General features: G+C 39.2%; 1 protein-coding gene across 1 annotated transcript in view; it reads left to right on the forward strand.

Annotated features, from left to right (window-relative positions):
- DMGDH (dimethylglycine dehydrogenase) overlaps window positions 1-19,234 on the forward strand; it is a 48,293-nt gene that overhangs the window by 4,692 nt on the left and 24,367 nt on the right. Inside the window, exons 3-7 of the mRNA XM_086629437.1 lie at window positions 4,912-5,010; window positions 6,302-6,466; window positions 6,910-7,114; window positions 14,927-15,175; window positions 16,272-16,470. Of these exons, the coding sequence (XP_086485563.1) occupies window positions 4,912-5,010; window positions 6,302-6,466; window positions 6,910-7,114; window positions 14,927-15,175; window positions 16,272-16,470 (917 nt within the window). The remainder of the gene's footprint in view (window positions 1-4,911; window positions 5,011-6,301; window positions 6,467-6,909; window positions 7,115-14,926; window positions 15,176-16,271; window positions 16,471-19,234) is intronic.

Below are 19,234 nucleotides of genomic sequence, written 5' to 3' on the forward strand. Positions count from 1 at the left end.
ATATAGCACAGCATGAGACAAATAAAAACTTGTTACAACTTGATAAAACTTGCAAGAAGAGAGAATGTGGGGTATAACAGTATTAATACGATTTTCCTCCAGAATGCTAATTTAATAATGGCTTTAGTATAAAATCTGAAACAGATTGGAATGGAACAAAACTGATACATAAACATTTCAACATATAAAAATTCCAAGCATAAAAATGCTTTAAAATCTCTGTGTCAATTCTCATAGCAAAGTGGCCATTCTTAAAATTATTTTCCCAGATCACATTCACCTACAATAACAAAATCTCTGTTTTACAAAAATAGAACAAAACCTAGAGCATATCTCCTTTGAACACAAGAATGATTCATCCTGAAACTCAGGAAAACAAGTGGACACATTGGGTGACTAACTGAGGCAGACAGGGAGCTCATGACTGAGTTTTGGAGCAAAAACGCAGTATACAGGAGGTAGAAGCAGGAAAAGGCGACAAAGGGGCAATTTAGAAAAATTGCCTCGGCATGTACAACATGAGCCGGCAATGTGCACTGGCAGCCCAGAAAGCCAACCGTATCCTGGGCTGCATCCAAAGAAGCGTGGCCAGCAGGTCGAGGGAGGTGTTTCTGCCCCTCTACTCTGCTCTTGTGAGACCCCACCTGGAATACTGCATTCAGCTCTGGAGTCCCCAGCACAAGAAGGACATGGAGCTGCTGGAGCGAGTCCAGAGGAGGGCCACAAAGATGATCCGAGGGCTGGAGCACCTCTGCTTTGAAGACAGGCTGAGAGAGTTGGGGCTGTTCAGCCTGGAGAAGAGAAGGCTCCGGGGTGATCTTATAGCAACCTTCCAGTACTTAAAGGGGGCCTACAGGAAAGCTGGAGAGGGACTTTTTCCAAGGGCGTGTAGTGATAGGACAAGGGGCAATGGATTTAAACTGAAAGAGGGCAGATTTCGATTAGATAGAAGAAATTTTTCACTCTGAGGGTGGTGAGGCAGTGGAACAGGTTGCCCAGAGAAGTTGTAGATGCCCCATCCCTGGCAGTATTCAAGGCCAGGTTGGGCGAGGCTTTGGGCAACCTGGTGTAGTGGAGGGTTTCCCTGCTCATGGTAGGTGGGTTGGAACTAGATGATCTTTGAGGTCCCTTCTAACCCTAACCATTCTATGATTCTATGATTCTATATGAAGAGGATGTTAGGAAAGCCAAAGCTCAACTAGAGTTAAGGCTTGTGAGGAACATTAAAGGCAACAAGAAGAGCTTCTCCTGCTGCAAAACACAGGAACTGGGAAAACCTGGGACTGTTGCTGAATGAGGTGGGTAATTTAGTCACAGTGTACACTGATAACGCTGAGGTACTCAATGCCTTCTTTGGCTGAGTTTTCACTGACAAGGTTTCTCAAGCCTCTGTGCTCTGAGCAGGGTTCAAGGAGAAGAGGAACTCTGATCAGTGGAAGAGGGTCAAGCCAGAGATTACTGAGAGAACCTGGCTCAGGCACATAGACTGGACCAGATGGACTGCATCCAGGAATGCTACTGATGGCATTGCAAGGCCACAGATGTATCATCTTTGAAAGACTGTCGAGATCAGTGGAGGTGCCCAGCATCTGGAGAAAGGCATAGATATCCATCTTTCAAAAAAGCCAAAGGGACAAGCAGAGAAGCTAAAAGCCAGCTAGCCATACTTTCATTCTTGAGAAAATCATGGAGTGAATCTCAGATCTGGGCCCATAAAGGAGAAAAAATGTGTTTGGGAACAGTCAGCATAGATTTTCCAAGTGTAAATCATGTCTGACCAAACCTAATTGCCTTCTATGATAAAATAACTGAATTCGTAGACAAGAGGAGAGCAGTTGATGTCAGTTACCTAGATTTTAGCAAGACTTTAGACACTGTCTCCCATAATATTCCTGTATTCAACTGAAGATGTTATGCTCTGTATGGCTGGACAACTAGATAGTTAAAAGACTGTTTAGATGGTTGTGCTCTGAGGGTAGTGGTTAATGGGTCATACTCTAACCAAGTCTTGAAATAAATGGAGTGTCACAGGGGGCTGTCCTGGGACCCATCCTGTTTAATATCTTTATCAACGGTCTGGAGTAGGTGAGGAAGTACCTGCTCATCAAGTTTGCAGTTGACACCAAACTGGGAGGACCGGTCAATGCACTGGAGGGCGGGGCTGCCATGCTGAGGTACCTAGGCAGGCAGGAAGGATGGAAGGATGTGAACTTTATGATGAACGAGGACAAATGCAAAGTTCCATATTTGGCCAGGAAAGTAGTGCGGTCTCTGTCCTTGGAGATTTTCAAGACTAGTCTGGAGAAAATCTTCAGCAACCTGGTCTGATCTTGTAGCTGACCCTGCTTTGTGTATGAGGTTGAATAGAGACCTCCTGAGGTCACATTCAATCTGTTGGTTTTGTTACTATTATTTTATGATTCTATGATCTTAATTTTTATGTCGTACAGTCAGGTTTTAGTTGCCTCCCAACAGCACTCCTGAAGTAGAAACATTCGTTATCTGAAACCAAAAGGCATCAAATGTGTTTAAAATTCTTCTCCTAAAAATGTCAGAGAGAGAAATTTTGATTTAATTCCTGCAATTAAATGCTCTCAAATATATATGGTTTTATAGCTAACTTGCAAGTGATTTGTGGTTCATTTGGTTCAAAATGACCTTTCTAACAGTGACCACTAAAATGGAATTTCCCTACATCTGGAAAATATATTACTATATTTGGAAAAATAACAAAAGACTAGAAAATGTTTACATAAATAAAAGAAGACAGTAAAAATAATATGACAAAATCCACAGGTACAATTCATTACTCATAGGTTATTTTACATGGCTAAAGAAATGTAAATATTTCAAGGCCTAATTTATTTCTTTTTCTCTATATACAGCAAAAAGGCCCTTAGGGCTTATTTTTGAAGAAACAAGTTTGTTTGTTTCTTAATTACAAATTCTGCAGTGAAACAGCTCTGGGCTTTAGTCTGAGGTAATTAAAATTTAGCCCAGAGACTTTCTGAATCCAGCGTGCCTGCTTTGTTCTTAATGTGGCCCTTAATCAATTTATCTTCCTCCTACAGATTTGTGTCATCTCTTTTTAAACTCAGGTTGTTGAGTTTACACCAAACATACTTAGGAAACTAGAGCCAAATTTATGAATAAAATACAGGTGCAACTGAAAAATCTAATACTGGTAAATGATTAATTTTGCACTTTTTTCTATTGGTGTATTTTGGAGTTTTAGTTATGTGGTACTCTATGATACCGTATGTAAACTTTAATGTATCAGGAAGAGAAAATCCTCACAAAGGAAGGTGAGAAAAACTTCTAACACCGTGGCTGGCATAAAGACATACAATCAGAAATGCCAGACAGTTATCATACTCCTGCTCCGAAGATACTGAGTACCTGTCATCTCAGGCAGAGTGTGATTTATGCTTTTTGACAGATATGGTATCTGACTGTAAGCCATTTGCTAAGAGCCATTTGAAGCTAATGGTTTCTAAAGAAAAAGGTGTGGTCTTAAAGGTGAAGCTGCGCCAAGAAAGATGGGTCAGAAGAGGCATGGTTTAAAAAAATGAGGATGCGTGATCTAATTCATGCAGTATATGTTGATAGTAATTATAGAGAAGTGTAACGTTTAATAGATTCTTAGTATAATTATATTAGTTTGAATTAAAATATGTCTTTAAAGATCACTGAATCTTGCTTTTGTTATTCATATGGATGCAGTTAAAGCCTCAAAATATGTAGCATAGAGCAGAGTTGACAAGTTAAAATCAAGAGTAGTTAATATATATGCATTCTAAGTAACTTAGAAGGAAACTATCAAAGCTCTACTACGTGTTGCTTTTCACCATTATATTTCCTGCTGGTGTTTTCTCAGAGTGGCAGCTAACTCAAAGGTGGAATCTGGTGTCTGGCTCCCTTAATTCAAGCGATCTTGCTGTATGAACTGAGGTCTATTTTAGTTGGCAAAATATGCACTATATATATTTAAAGTATTTAAATCAGTGTAGTTACTTATCTTGAAAACCTAAGGTAATTTTGCATTTCTGTTGTTTCCCATGGAAGAAGGGTTTTAGTGAGATGTCAAATTCAGGAGATACGAAGACATAAGCTTAACTTCAGTAACACTTTAATTCTGCTTTACTTTAGTGCTGAATGTCTGCAGTTATGAATGTCATTAGACTGATGCGGCTGTCTCTATTGTAGGCAGGTGAACAATTTCCTTAAATATAGAAGAGGCTGTAGTAAGTTTTTGTTTTCACCTTCGCATGAACCAAAATGGGCTTGACAGCTTTCTAAAGTCAGACCTGGTAAAATGATGTGTAAAACACATATATTAATTTCTTAAGCTACTTCTGAACTGCAGTAATTGCTCTTTAACTGCCACATGAGACAACTGTTGAGAACAGAAGAATATTGACTTCCACCGCCCTCCTGTTCACACCTCAGGAGAGTAATAACTCTTGTTAAGATCTGGTCTTTGTGAAGGTTTGGTTTCTGTCCCATCTCCATTTTGCAGGAAGGAAAAGATCATACTACAGGACATTTACAGTTAATCAGTTGATTTAGTTGATCAGGAACAGAGTTGTGTGTCTCTTCCAAAAGATTTGAAACAGACAACTGAATAATTTAAGGAATAAAGGAAACCATAGGAGAGAACAACTGCAATAGTGTCACGGGTTGACAAATTTGATGAGAAAAGACAGGTGGAAGAACATGTGTGCAGAGAAAAAGAATGCCATAAGTAGGGAAAGGATTTTATTTTTATTTTTGTAGCAGTTGGCTCTATCCATATGTTGTTTTTCTTTACAGTATCTTGACAGTTCCTTTTTGAATGACAGTTGGAAGGTAGGAAATAAAACACTACATTTCTGATCATAGCTCTGTTATTTTCCCTGTTTCTTATTTGAGGCTGGTTTAACTACTTATTTTCATCCTGGAATAAACCTGAAGAAAATCCATTCTTACAGCATCAAACTCTATGAAAAGCTGGAAGAAGAGACTGGACAGGTAATCTCCTTAACCTTTTAAATATTAATTCATATCAATACCAACCTCACTAATAGTCTTACAAAAAAGTTTGGAGCTGACAAGTTATGTATGTGTGTATTCATGATTATCATAAGGCTCCTTTTTAAATTGAAATATATTCTCCTGTTTGTGTATCTGTCTGGTATACTATAGAATTCTGATGCTTAGTCATTAAATATTTCAGGTGGTTTCCCAGATCCCTCTAAATTTTAAGGAAATGGTTTTCATAAAACATCTCAGAAGCTGAGCAGACTGAGAGTCTGCAACTTTAGCTTGGTATAGGAGTTAAAATAGCATCAAGGATCTGGAATGAATGGATTGATTATGATACATTCCTGCTTTAAACATGTCCACTTAAAAATTCATATGATATGATGCCGTCTGTACTCGAGAAGATTGCTGCAATTCTTCCCATCCCTTTCAGAGATGTGATTTTGTTTAGCAACTTAAGGAATGGTTATGCAGAGAAATACAAGAGTTGTCTATTTTATCTGGCATCACTCAGCCATTAAGATTTCATTTACTAAACTCACGCTTGCTTCAGATTGCAGCAGAAATTGCATGAACCTCACTGTACTAGTCTGCAAACTTGGTAATTGTAATAAAATGCTTTTTTCTTCTTTTTACTGCTCAGCTAAATAAGATACTGCAGCAGATTATCATTGTGAGTTCTACTAAAAGACTTATTCAGCCATATTAATGTCCTATAAGGTAACATAGAAAAGGTGAAGTAAATAGTGTATACAAGAAAGTGAGCATTCAATGTGCAGCTATGTAAGGATTTCTACTTTATTAAAAAGACAAAAAAAGACATGGTTATTCATTGTGTCAATAAACATGCTTAGTCAGATAAATTTATTCTGCAGCATCTCAATAGAAAATTATGCAGGTGATAAACTTCAATATAAACTGTTATATATTTAATTTTGAGATGTATCTGATTCTATTTTTGAAAGTATGCATAAATTCAAATGTTAATCAAATTTTAATAAAAATAATATTATCATTATATTCAATAAAAACTTTTTACAACTGTTTTGAAGATAGTATGTATTAACCTAGGAAGTTAATTTGATAACTTTTTAAAAAAAATTATTTTCTCTAGGAATTTATATCTAAGTCCTGTTCCTTCAAGGGCACCTAACTGATGTGAATCTCTTTTCAGTGATATGAGTGACAAAATTTCTGAAGACTTCCAATAGCATAGGAACTACATTTATGGAGATAAGTGAGAGTTCTTTCAGTAATTCAATTTTGCTCTCTGTTTTAGGCTGTGGGCTTTCATCAACCTGGCAGCATCAGAATTGCTTCAACCCCTACTAGAGTGGATGAATTCAAATACCAAATGACTCGTGCTGGTTGGCACCCAACAGAGCAGTACCTAATCACGCCTGAGAAAGTACAAGAGCTATTTCCCTTATTGAACATGGATACGGTAAAAAACTTAATTTTATGAAAAATAACTTCCATTGCAATTAAATATTTGTCTATCAGATATGTCAACATAAGGTCTGTTTCCTTTATACAAATTGTACAAGAAATTATTGTACGTCAGTGAAAAAAAAAAGCATTATAAACTAAAATCAGACTCACATGCATTTTAGTGCATACTGCATACTATTAATTATAATATATGATTATAATTTTAAAGCATTACAACCTTTGAGTGCATGGGAGAACTGGGCAATTTTACTTCCTAGACCATTACTAAGTTGGATACCTGTAGTCTTCTTATTATTATATGCTTTGAAAATTTGTTTTGATTTGACTCCTTAAGGTTTACGGCTTTCAAGAAATAAAGCTTTTTTTTTTTTTTTAAATAGGTAATTTTCATAAATTTTAATTTCTTTCTTTTTGTGGGATTTTACCTCCACTTAGGTTTTAGCTGGCCTGTATAACCCTGGAGATGGTCATATTGATCCCTATTCTCTCACTATGGCCTTGGCTGCAGGAGCCAGAAAATATGGTGCCCAATTAAATTACCCTGTCCAAGTGACTAATCTGAACTCCCGATCAGATGGGATGTGGGAAGTTGGAACTCCACTTGGAATAATTCAAGCAAAGAGAATTGTAAATACTGCAGGTAAGGTTTAATGTAAGTGTTTTCATACTCTTCAGATTTGCAAACTAGCTGACGTGGAGTATCTCAGTACTGAATTGTGTGGATTACAGCAATAAGTAATCTATGTTTTTGAACATTCACTTGGTTTGTGGTAGGATGTACTTTGCACATACTACTTTACAGTATTGTGAAAATTTAGCTCTCAAATTAATTGTCCTTGACTAGGCATTAAAAATATTTCTTTCTGGTTTGTGTCCAGCAGTTACTAGTCAGACTCTCTTATAAGATTTTAGTAGCAGAAGAGACCTTTACGGGTCTAGAGTAAATTGTGGAGAAGAGAGACTACTATCTATGCATATTGTCCTCTAAAATCTTATGAAAGCTACTTAGGAAGGGAGATGGAATGTACAAATTAAGTAGAAATGTCTTCACTGTTTTTTCAAAGAGACTAAGGATTTGCAGCAAGTAAGAAAACCCTATTTCAGTGTTATCTTTCTCTAAGATTTAACTCTACCCACATATCCTTGAAACAAAGACTTTTTTTGCCCTTTGAGTAGTATTTTAAACACGCACTTGACTTAACAATACATTTTTTCATGTAATAAAAATTTCTTAACTTAAAGAAGCTTGTATTTACATATGCAAATTTTATTCCTCATATGTTAAGGAAACCAAACTGATGTTTCTGCTTCAGAGAGCTTTGAGACAAGAGTCCTTTGGATTTGTTTTCCTAAACGAGTTGATAGGTCTAAAAACCTATATTCCATCTAAACTTAAGTTGGTTTTACGCTGCTTTATACAAGGTATAGAAAAATATATTATTGGTGAAACTGTTGGCACCTCCTAGGTGAAGTGTGCTTTTTACTTCCTAGTAGAAGACTTCCTGTTTTCAGTTGTAAGAAAACATGCTGAATATTTACTATTTGGATGAAATTTTTTCAGACTCTGTCTCAAACTTAATCATATATGCATTTTTAGGGCATGAGTCTCTCATACATCCCGTCTCAGTGAATAATCAGGCTTCAGCAGGAAGCTGTGAAGGCTCAAGAGGACTTTCTCTTCTTGCTCAGATGGGACAAGCGAACTGAGAGCAAGGATATGTCTTTATAATTCCTTTCCACGTCTGTGCAGTGGAAAAGATAAAAGCAGCTACTTGTAGTGCAAAGCAGATAAAACGAAGAAGTTGAACAAGACAGGGACTCTTCTTGTTGGTGGGTAGAATAATCATGGCTGATAATTGTAACTATGAGTGAGATGGACTAGAAGGGGAATAGACTGGGACAGTGAAATACTTGGGAAAGGTTCCTGGAGGTGGCTAGGAGCACTGGCAAGAAGTGAAACACTCATGTCCTAGACGACTTGCTGAATAAGGAAGCTCAAACCGGGAGGGACTGTGGGGGTGGCAACACTGGGGATGGCATCATGGAGAGGGATAGTGGAAAGGGATTTGGCATGTTTCATTGTGAGAACTATAGCTGGAGCTTTTTGGACAAAAAGATTAGGAAGCATACTTGAAGAATTGTTGTGTGTGAAACTGAGACTGGAAAACAGAGGCTGCCTGAGCAGTCTCAGGATGAAAGGCTGGCGGAGTAGCAAGGGAGAAGTAGACGGGAGTAGATTGGAAGGAAAAGAAGGCATGTGGGACAGCGTTTGACAAATGAGTGAGACTGACTTGCACAGAGTGACAAAATAGCTAAAGAAGTATATAAGTACTGGAGCAAGAAGAGTAGAGTTTGAGATAGTGGAAGAGAAGAGCAGTTATGGGGTATGCAGGGATGGGGAAGAGAGAAGATTGGGATAGAGACAAATTTTGAGTGAATGGGATAAAAGGGCTGAACTCTGAGAGGATGAGCTTTACTTGGTGATCTCTCTTTCAGTGTCTGGGATGTAGACAGCCCTGTGTTAGATCATTCTAGGCTTTCATAGAATCATAGAATTCATCGAGTCCAACCATTCACCCTGCACTGTCAGGGTCCCTAAACTATATTGCTTAACACCAAATCTACATGGTTTTTAAACACCTCCAGGGATGGGGACTCCATCACCTCCCTGGGCAACCTGTTCCAATACTTCACAACCCTCTCTGTAAAGAAATTTTTCCTGATATCTAACCTAAATTTTCCCCGGCGCAACTTGAGGCCATTCCCTCTTGTCCTGTCATTCATAACGTGGGAGAAGAGACCGACCCGCATCTCCCTACAACTTCCTCTCAGGTAATTGTAGAGAGCGATAAGGTCCCCCCGAGCCTCCTCTTCTCCAGACTAAACAGTCCCAGCTCCCTCAGCCACTCCTCATAGGACAAGTTCTCTAAACCCTTCACTAGTTTTGTTGCCCTTCTCTGAACCTGCTCCAGCACCTCAGCGTCCTTCTTGAAGTGAGGGCCCAAAACTGGACACAGTACTCAAGGTGTGGCCTCACCAGTGCTGAGTATAGGGGGACAATCACTTCCCTGCTCCTGCTGGCCACACTGTTTCTGATACATGCCAGGATTCTGTTGGCTTTCTTGGCTGCTTGGGCACACTGCTGGCTCATGTTCAATCGGCTGTTGACCAGCACCGCCAGGTCCTTCTCTGCTGTGCAGCTTTCCAGCCACACTTCCCCCAGCCATAACGCTGCAGGGGGTCATTGTGGCCTAAGTGCACGACCCAGCACTTAGTCTTGTTGAATTTCATACACTTGGCCTCAGCCCATTGATCCAGTCTGTCCAGGTCCCTCTGTAGAGCCTCCCGACCCTCAGGCAGATCAACACTACCCCCCAATTTAGTGTCATCTGCAAACTTGCTGAGGGTGCACTCGATCCCTTCATCCAGATCGCTGATAAAGATGTTAAAGAGAACAGGCCCCAACACTGAGCCCTGTGGAACACCACTGGTGACTGGCTGCCAGCGAGATTTAACTCCATTCACCACCACTCTTTGGGCCCGGCTGTCCAGCCAATTTTTGATCCAGCGAAGCGTACACCCGTCCAAGCCATAGGCAGCCAGCTTCCATTTCATTTCATTTTCTTTCATTAAAGACTAACTGGAAACCTATTGAAAAGTGTGCCTTCTCATGATATGCTTCCCATACATAGGTGATTACCGGCTATTGCTACAAGCCTAGCTATAATAGCAGGGATCTGAGAAAGTTCACCTTGAGTTTCCAAGTTCTACTCATGAGTGCCATGTAATGACATTTTGGAGAGAAAGAGGACTGTATGAGCTCAGTATGCTTTTTAGAAAGCAAACAACCACACAAACGGGGACGCCTAATTAAAAGAATTTTACTTTGACCGCAAAGTCAAGCACATAGAAAATGAGAGGCATCAATATTTGATTGCCTTTGGACTGTCAGTTCATGGCTTTCAGGCATGAATTATGGGACCTCATTCAGTTACAAAATCACCAGTTCTCTTACTAATAGGAACCTTATGTCATCTGTTACTCAGTATGGATATGATGGTCTGGGAGCGATCCAAGATTATGGAATGGAAAGGCAGCTCTTTTGGCAATCAGGCTTCCTATTTAGGCAATAAACTTCTAGCCACTCATTATTCCTAACTATTGATTCTGCATCATGTTGATGAAGTATCACAGTTGTAGTCATTTCTTTATATTTTTGAAGTGCAGTTATCTTTTTTTGACTTACATATCAAGTTGACATTAGGCAGAGTTTCCTAGTAAAAGCTTTTCAAAGTTTATTTGCTAAAATTAGAATGCACCCTTGTGAAATTTTCGTGTCTTTTTTTATATACTTAATACGTTATTAAACAAACAATATATTTAGTTAATTTTCTTGTGTAGTTAACTGTTCAGCCAAAATGAACATCTGAAGCACACATTGCTTAACATTCTGGCTAAGTATGTGAAATCAATACTGTATAACACGTATCTGTTATAAATGTTCCCTCAGCTAACATTCATTCTTCTTCTCAGCCTTGCCTCATTCCACTACTGATCAGGACTGGTATAATTCAGAGCTCATACTTTAGGCTCATGTTGCAATATGAGCACAGAAAAATGTATCAAAAGGCTCTCTGCATTCTCTCCCCCCTCTCATCCCCCAACTGACATCTGCTGTGGAACTGGAACAAACTAGTTTCGACCAATCTTTAGCTGTTCCTTATGTGAGATTTCCATTTTGGAAGAAAGCAGATGCCTGACGTGAACTAACTGATACTGAGCCTGCTGAAGTGATTTGCAGCCTATTTATAATGGAATGTTTGACTAAAGTCTACAAAAATAGTGAATTTAGTTTATATATACAGTATGTGTATGTGTATATAAGCACACATTTGCAGACATGTACACACTGTATATACAACCATTTATATATATAGTAAGATTTTCTTTTTTAGAAACAACAGATAGATTACATAGTTAACAGATATGCTAAGTAATACCACACTAAATATTTCAGCATTGGATGCTTACAATCTCTACAATTCAATCTTCACAAATGTCCTAGAGCTGTAATATACGCCTTCGTTTATCTCTACTATGTGTGATAGAACTTAACATCTGCTTCCAATTAGAATTTCATTTCAGAGAATATCTTCTTCCTTTTGCCGCTTTTGTGTTTGTAATAGCTATTGCACATGGTTCAAAAACTTTAAACAAAGAAACTGTAATATTTTTCATTTAGTAAATGTCAGCTGTTGTCATTCTAAGCAATTAAATAAGCACCTATAAGTGTGATTTTTTTTTTTAGAAGTACAATATTTAAGATTCAGTTTTGAGCAAACTAAACTATTTGCCTTTAATTCAAAAACGATTTAAAGTCAGCTGTTCGTAATGTACTTCTGCAAACTTAATGCCTAAGAAATGTAATATTATTTTGAAAGAAACAAAGCTAAATTTCAAAGACCTAAAATTAAGTCTATAATTTTTATTTTCTTTGAGGAGCTTGAATATGCTTGCTGTCTATATTTTCCCAATGATTCTGTTTTATTGAGTTAGCAAAATAGTGAATTTATTGCAAGCACAATCCCAGAGCATTATTTCTTTTCCAAATATCTCTTTAAGTCCAAGCAATTTCAGCAGGAAAACAGTACATAATACTATAGGTGAAATTTTGTGTGACTTCACCTTTCCTTCTCCTCTGTAGATCATTAGCAGACCTTACTTTAAAATAATTTTCTTTGTAGGTGGCATGGAAATGCCTGAATCAAAAGAAGTTCCCTAAAGATTGTTAGTCTTCACTTAAATCCACATTTGTATTTGTCATGGGTAATGGAAGAAACTCCTGCAGATGTGCTAGAATTTCAACATTATTAGAATTTTCTTGTTTGTTTGTGTTTTTGTTGTTGTTGTTTTTTGGTTTGGTTTGGTTTGGTTTGGGGTTTTTTGTGTAAGGGAGCATAAATCAGATTTCAGTAGCCTTAAAGGCTGTTTTGGATCGCTCTCTGTATGACTATGGCATGTTCTTTCCTGAGGCAGTTTAACTAATTTAACAAGTGTTCTGTCAGTTGAGTCTCCTCCAAGTGGTGAGGATGCCATGAAGAAGCAAAAGCCTTTTGTATGATAAATGCAGAACAAGAGATACTGGGTTTTAGTATTTACTGGGTGGAGGGGTTTAATGGAGCTGATCTCTGTATCGTGATCCTGGATTTCCTGCTCCCTTGCTTTAGCTGGCAGTCCGTGTTTGCCAAGTGAGTCACCACAGAAAATGTTTTCCTCCGGAAGTTCGCATTTTTAAAATCATGGATGTTAGACCCCGAGACTGGTTTGTAATGTTAAATAAGAGACTGACAGCCTTCCTGGAGTGGGGAATGGCACAGGGCCAACTCAGCTTTCCTAATTACCGTGGCTCTAGGCCATGCCAGAGGTGAGAGGATGGGTTCCCAAGTCAATGTCAGCGAGCGGCGCGGGCCGGCAGCTCCCGGCAGGACAGGGATCCAAGTGTGGTGACAAGGCTGGCAGGGCAGGCTGAGACGGCAAGGGTTCCATCCTGCAAGGCTAAGGGGGGGAGCAGGGCACCGAGACTGACGGCCAGGGTCAGCCCACAGTCCCTGTCTGCAGATCTCCAGCCCTGTGGGGATGAGACACAGACAGATCCGTAGTGATGAAGCCAGGCAGAGGCTGTGCCAGGGAGCTGATTCGCATGTCAGGAGCAGGTCTGGTGGCAGTTACCAGGGTCAGATGCTGCCCAGGGATCAACAGGCAGGACCGTGGAGATGGGACTGAGCCAAGGTCAAGCTGGGAAGCAGTCCTGGATCAGAGCCTGGATGAATGAGGTCCATGGCCAGGCGCAGGACGGCTGTGACAGCTGTAAACAGGCACACCTGCCGCCATTCCGGCTCGGACAGGTTCCGAAGGCCGTCAGCTGACCTGAAACGCGGCTCCCGCGCCTGTGGGCAGAGGTGTGAGTGGGAGTCCCGAGTGAAGCTGTGCGGGATCATTAATGCCTGGAAGTGCCTCAGGGCCCAGAGAGCTAAATTTTGACCCGAGCTTGGACAGTATGGAATTGAAGAGAGGTAGGAGCGTTTGCGTAAGACAAGTAAGCAGCAAAAAGGAAAGAAAGTTGTATGTTAAGCTGGGTGACATAAGCGTAAGTCCCAGGAGAAGGGGCAGCCATGTGAGGCAGCAAATCTTGCTGGAGATATTTTTTCAGTAACAGTTTGAAGTCAGCTGGCTACACAGGAACCAGGCTGACCTACCTGCTTTTCCTGCGTGCCATACAGCACATAGCCTTTTATTTGGAAGGCCCTGCTACCTCTTCCTCCTCTTCCGTTTTGCCTTCCTCCAACTCCCTCAACTTCCCTCAGCTTCCCCTGAAACTCCTGCTTTATTGGATTTTCCCCCTTCATTCCCAATTCTGAGACCTCCGCTCCTTCACCCAAAGAGTCAGGAGAGTGAGGCTGGAGATATTCCAAGCTTCTTAGAGCAGCTGCCATCCTAGTCAATTGTATCTGTCCGACTCCCAGGTCTGTATGTTCTGACTTCACAGCAGATGTGGGCCATGATGCAGAGCCCAAACTATTAAATTTGGCAGTTAAGTGGCTTTGACTCCTTGACTTTGACACCAGTACCTCACGAAGTGAATGTCTTACCAGCTTAACCTTAACCTTAAAGGAGAAGTAGGTCTTCCTCCACCTAATGCCTGGTACTGTATGTGAAGGACCTTGAGCAGGCTTCAGGGGCAGGGAAATTGTTGCTTGCATTTTCTGGTCACAGTCTGCATCAGAAGTTTTGATTGGACAGCTATGGGAGAGCACGCGGGCTACTCACCAATATGAACGTCGTAACTAACTGATGGCTATGTGAGAGACATAATTAATATGAGTACGTGATGCATGTGAAAGAAGAGAGAAACTAAAATTCTTGAGGTTAGCTGGCTGAAAGTACTGCCTTGCTGTGTTGGGGTGTTAGGGCTTGACTGCTGTCTTGGGAAAGCATACTAGCTCATCTGGTTGATAGTAAGAGTCTAGATTAACACTTATGTTGTGAACTAACTTATTCTGATTTTTAAGTATCCCTGACTTTGCTAGAACTGCATTGTGAACCTACTTTACTGAAATAAACCATGGGGTTTGTGAGACTGTTAATTAAATTATCTTCTGAAATTTTAGAAGCCTAATTTATATTTTACCAATTACATTTTTTTACCAATTGTATTTTTTTAATACCTGCATACTAGAATAATATATGGTAGTATAATTAGGAAAAAGGACATGGAGTTATGGAGGGAAAATTATGCTGGATAATATGAAAAATAATTTGAAAATTGAAAGTATGGAAAAAAAATTCTTTGTCACGTTCCATAAAATGCAGTGCTTCCTACAAATGTTTTACTGTTAATTTCCATTCACTGAAAATAGTGTTTACATGTTTCCTTTTTTTTTATCTTCTCTAGGCTTCTGGGCCCGTGACATTGGCCAGATGATTGGCCTGCAGCACCCTCTCATACCTGTTCATCATCAGTATGTTGTGACATCAACTATCCCTGAAGTGAAAGCCCTAAAGACAGAATTGCCTGTGATTCGTGACTTAGAAGGATCATATTATCTAAGGCAAGAAAGGGATGGTCTTTTATTTGGTCCATATGAAAGCAAGGAGAAGATGAAGCTGCAGGACTCATGGGTAACGAGTGGAGTCCCACCAGGTAATAAAGAAGATTAAATCTTTAAACTTGCTAAGCCCTAGCACACATTTTAATGTGTATAAATCCCAGCCTGTCATGCTGCCTTAAGTAATGGAAAATAGAAAATATTTGCAATGCATGATTGTAATGCAGAAACTTTTTTCCGAATAATAGTTGTAACTCCAATGATAAGAGTGAATAGAAATAAAAATGTAACATAAAAAAATCTGATTTGAAATAGGCACAAAATACACATCGAGAACATAGTCTCACCCTACTCTCTGAACAGGTGCCTGTGTGTTGTGATTAGATGCCCTCACCAAATCTGTATTTTGTGGCCTTTTGCAACTGAATAGGGAATTTTCTAAGCTACAGTTCTCTCTAGCATACTGACAAGGGCTCTAGATTTTTGCTATTCTCCAGAGATAATGTGGTTGTCAAACAGGAACAGATGTATAGCACAGGAATGTCTTAGCAAAATGCCATGCTTGGATATAAGTGTAAGAGAGCTGTAGATCTGTATATAATTTTTGTACAAAAAAATCCTAACTATGTCATACTACTGCTTATTTAAAAAAAAAAATAATTTGTATGTTATATCTAGGCTCCAGCCTTCCGTTCACTTCTAGACAGAAAGTTCTATTAAGTCAATAGTATTGCTGTTTTAAAAAAACACACTGTGTTTCCTAAGGAAGAGCAATCAGCATTGTTGGAATTTGGGGTTTCCCTAAACACCAGGGAAATCATAAGCTGACACAGACAATATCTTTCTTCCCCTCCCAAATTGTTGGCATATTGAGAAAAATAAGTGTGTCTTATTAACATAGAAAGAAGCTTCTGTGATTCTCCACTTCCTTTCTCCTGCATTGTTGAATTTGCATGACCTTAGGGTTAAACAAATACGTATGAAGGACAGTATAACTGCAGTGACAATAAACTTGATCCTGCAGTTAACTAGGGATTTATGCATGCCATTTTTCTCGTGTAGGATGGCAAAATACTTGAAATACTCACTGATTAATTCCATATAACTTTTATGTATGTGGATTGCATAACTGATTTTAAAATGTCTTTTCAGTGTAATTAAGTATATAATAAGAGCCAAATATTTGTGCAGGTTTTGGAAAAGAACTTTTTGAGTCTGATTTAGACAGAATAATGGAACATATTGAGGCTGCTATGGAAATGGTCCCTGTTCTGAAAAAAGCAGATATCGTAAACACAGTTGCGGGTCCTATCACCTATTCTCCAGACATTCTTCCTATGGTCGGACCACATCAGGGTGTCAGAAATTACTGGGTAGCTATTGGTTTCGGGTGAGTAAATTCTTTGTGACAACTTTGTCTGTCATGTGGTTAAAATGGCAGTCAGCTCAAGCTTAGCACACTCTTAGAATCATAGAATTGTTTAGGTTGGAAAAGACCTTTAAGATCATCAAATCCAACCATTAACCTAGTACTGCGAAGTCCATCACTAAACCATGTCCCTAAGCACCATGTCCACATGTCTTTTAACATCTTCAGGGGTGGTGACTCAACCGCTTCCCTGAGCAGCCTGTTCCAATTCAGTGAAGAAATTTTTCCTAATATCTAATCTAAACCTCCCCTGATGCAACTTGAGGACGTTTCTTCTTGTCCTATCACTTTTTACTTGGGAGAAGAGATCAACACCCACCCCGCTACAACCTTCTTTCAGGTGGTTGTAGAGAATGGTAAGGTCTTTCTTCAGCCTCCTTTTCTCCAGGCTAAACAACCCCAGTTCCCTCAGCCACTTCTCATACGGTCTGTGCTCTAGACCCTTGACCGTCTTTGTTGCCCTTCTTTGGACATACAAAGGGGGCTTGAGGGTTGTTTTGCACGTATTTTATGTAAAATGTAATCAGAAATAGTCTTAATTGCCACTACCTACATAATAGAAGCTCATCCTTCTCTTTTACTTCTTCCTAACTCTCACTATTTTTTAAATTTGTTTCCTCCTTTTATTTTGGAGGCCAATACCTGTGACACTCTATGAAGCCGCAAGAAATGGGTAGTACTTGGTACTGTCTGTGCAGCAAGTTAAAGTCATAAAAGTGCTGAGTTTTACAATACACTTTCCAGTTCATTTTATGTATTACTTTAAATTACATTGTTGTTTGGCATATGAAGAAGCTGCTGTCACTGAAGTTGGGCAAGAATGAGTGGTATAGGAAGAACTTTTAATATGAAGTATCAACTTTTGGGTGAAGAGTTGAAGGCGTGCTAAGCAGAAGGCATTGCCGGCATACTGGGTGACTGACTGCTCCAGGGATACGAACACAGGAATGGTTCTGACCGTGAAGGTTGACCTGAGAAATTGTGTTGCTGGGTGTTGGAGGAAGGCAAATGGAGAGAGTAGTGTGACAACAGGAATTATTGTTTTACTGGTGTCATTCTCCTACCCATTATGATATTTTTTTTGAATGTCATTTACATCTTATGTACTCTGACCGCACTGAAATCAGTGCTAAAACTCTTACTGACTTCTCTTTAATTATCTTAGTTTGACCATTGATTCAAGATGGATAGAATGAACTGAATACAATTTCAGACCCATGTTATTGAACACATTCTGTTTACATTGTTTTTCCAATTGCCTAATTTGCTGTTCAAAATCCAGCTCAGCTTTTTCCAGTTTTCTTTCAATCCAAATCAAACAAACCCTAAGATCATAAGATAAGGCAGTATCACAAACGTGCTTTCTGAGGCCCCAAAATAAAAAGGTTTGGTAATTTTGCAATGAATTATTGTGAAAGGTATTCACCTTTGCTGCTGGGATTTAAAAAAAAAATGTTATCTTTTAGTAACATTTGCAAAACTTATAGTTACAAAAGTGGTTTACTTAGTCCCTGTTCGACAAAAAGACTGTTTATTACTTTGCTGCCAGACTTTGGAGCCTGTTTTTCTTCATTGGTGTCAGTGGGAGCAGAATTAAAGTTCCATATAGGAAAACCTGAAGACCAGTGTTCTATGTTTAAGTTTCTTTAAACAACTTATTTCAGGAATTTGATTAATCTCTAAATGTTTAGACACAGGTCGCAAGTATGTTGCTGTCATTGGATTGCTTTGTCTGCTTTTCAGGGACTTTTGACTCTCTGTTCTATGCTTCTGGGTCACTGCAGTGTTTCTACCAGTGTTGTAATTTTTTGTGTGCATTAGCAAATCCTTATCTTGTAGACAACTAGCAGGGACATTATGACAGACGACTTAGTAATGTTAGTTTAGAGGATTTTTATTATCTAAAATTAACAGCTTGCTAGGCATTTTAATGTGTGAAGAAGTTAATAAGCATAGTTAGCAGAGCTTGTAGCACTGTTTATTATTAAGGTTGCTCAATGCTTCCCATTTTCAGCTACTTATAACTTTGAAAATGTTAACAAGAGTAGGCTAGAATTTTATTCAGGAAAGTTTAAGTCGAAGCAGTATAACCAACTCAAAGAATGATAGTATTGGAAGGTATGTTGGTTTGTTGTGTTAAGGTTCTTGGGCTGAAGTCTTCCTTTTGAAAAGCTCTAATCTCCTCATTTTCTGAAAATGAATTTAAGATTTAGTAGAAGTGACCTTTCTCCCAAAGATACGCCTTTCTACCATTCTTCACAAAATCTATCCTTGAGGTCTTTTCACAAGCCCTTATAAATATTATAGCTCATGAACACTCTAATAGAGACTCACTGAATCTTACACTAAGATTCCTGCATTCTAGCTACAGTAGTATTCCACAGCCAGAGGCCAAACAGGAGTTTTCCTGTAGAAACAGGGTAGAAAAATGACTAAACTTGGGACTAAGACGCTAGAAAAGGGACCGTGGTGCCCAGGGACTCAGATTTCATAGGAAAAAGAAATGGAACGAGTCAAAAATCAGTGAGAAGCAAGGACTCATAAGTAAGACACAGAAGTAGGACAGGGACAATGGGGGAGATAATCTGACAAGGATTGGAAAGAGAAGGGCAGTTTGTTTTCTTTAAGGAATTTTCTCTAAATCTTCATGTGAAGACTGAGATTCCTAAACGGGTCCACTCTTTTCAGCTACTTGTAATATCCTATCCCTGCATAGCATGTGTTT

The sequence above is a fragment of the Tauraco erythrolophus genome, chromosome Z, assembly GCF_009769465.1.
Source record: "Tauraco erythrolophus isolate bTauEry1 chromosome Z, bTauEry1.pri, whole genome shotgun sequence".
NCBI classification, from domain to species: Eukaryota; Metazoa; Chordata; class Aves; order Musophagiformes; family Musophagidae; genus Tauraco; species Tauraco erythrolophus.